This window comes from Propithecus coquereli, unplaced genomic scaffold (assembly GCF_000956105.1).
Source record: "Propithecus coquereli isolate 6110/MARCELLA unplaced genomic scaffold, Pcoq_1.0 Scaffold78, whole genome shotgun sequence".
NCBI classification, from domain to species: domain Eukaryota; kingdom Metazoa; phylum Chordata; class Mammalia; order Primates; family Indriidae; genus Propithecus; species Propithecus coquereli.
The window spans coordinates 5,001,943-5,002,779 of NW_012153951.1; the positions used below are offsets into that span (position 1 = coordinate 5,001,943).

Genomic DNA, 837 nt, shown 5'->3' on the forward strand with positions numbered 1-837 from the left:
TAAATATTTTATGTGTATTGGGTACAATGAATTATTTGAATAATACGTATTGAAGGGACCTTGAGCTATCAACAATTGAAAAATGAAGTATAATAGTTAATCAATTGCCAGATTACTAGAAAATTATCTGTTCCTTCTATGAAACACCAAATTTCAAGGAGTTGGTATTAAAGAATGATACTAAACTAAATTGATTACTTTTTGAAACTTCATAATCAGTCATTTTGTGTAGCCTCAGGGCCATCACCATGATAGAACCTTGTCATTGCCCTAAGCACTGTAGTGCCATTAAGTAAGAGTTCCAGCATATGGAACACTTAGAGAGGTTACTAGCAAGAACAGAAAATTTTCCCTCTTTTGTTTTTTTCTAGGCAATATTTTAATGCTTTGTTCTTTCTTGTTTTTTCAGGACTGTCAATAGTCTCGGAGTATTAAACGGTGCACAACTTTTCTCTCTTAATAAAGATGAACTGAGGACAGTCTGTCCTGAAGGGGCCAGAGTCTTTAGCCAAATCACTGTACAAAAAGCTGCATTAGAGGTACGACTTGTCGATGTGACGTGGTGTTTTTTCCTGCATTTTTCAAGAGTGTGGACTGTAGATCTAAGCTTTGGAAACAACCATTTATGTCCCTATTGGCAAATTTCCCTTTCTTACAGAGCTGAATTAAATTTGACTCAGCTTTTATAAATTTGTTACTGAAGACCATCAGTGACCATTTGTAAAGAGATTAATTTGTTATAAATGAAGCTTGAGCATTTACTTCTTGACACTTAACAAAAAACATAATGTTCTCATTTTATATGCATTAACTACTTCTATAGGAATTTTAATTTTA

General features: G+C 33.2%; 1 protein-coding gene across 1 annotated transcript in view; it reads left to right on the plus strand.

Annotated features, from left to right (window-relative positions):
* EPS8 (epidermal growth factor receptor pathway substrate 8) overlaps positions 1–837 on the plus strand; it is a gene marked incomplete at its 5' end in the record, with an annotated part of 71,351 nt that overhangs the window by 64,699 nt on the left and 5,815 nt on the right. The window contains one exon of the mRNA XM_012662777.1: positions 410–539. Coding sequence (XP_012518231.1) covers positions 410–539 — 130 coding nt within the window. The remainder of the gene's footprint in view (positions 1–409; positions 540–837) is intronic.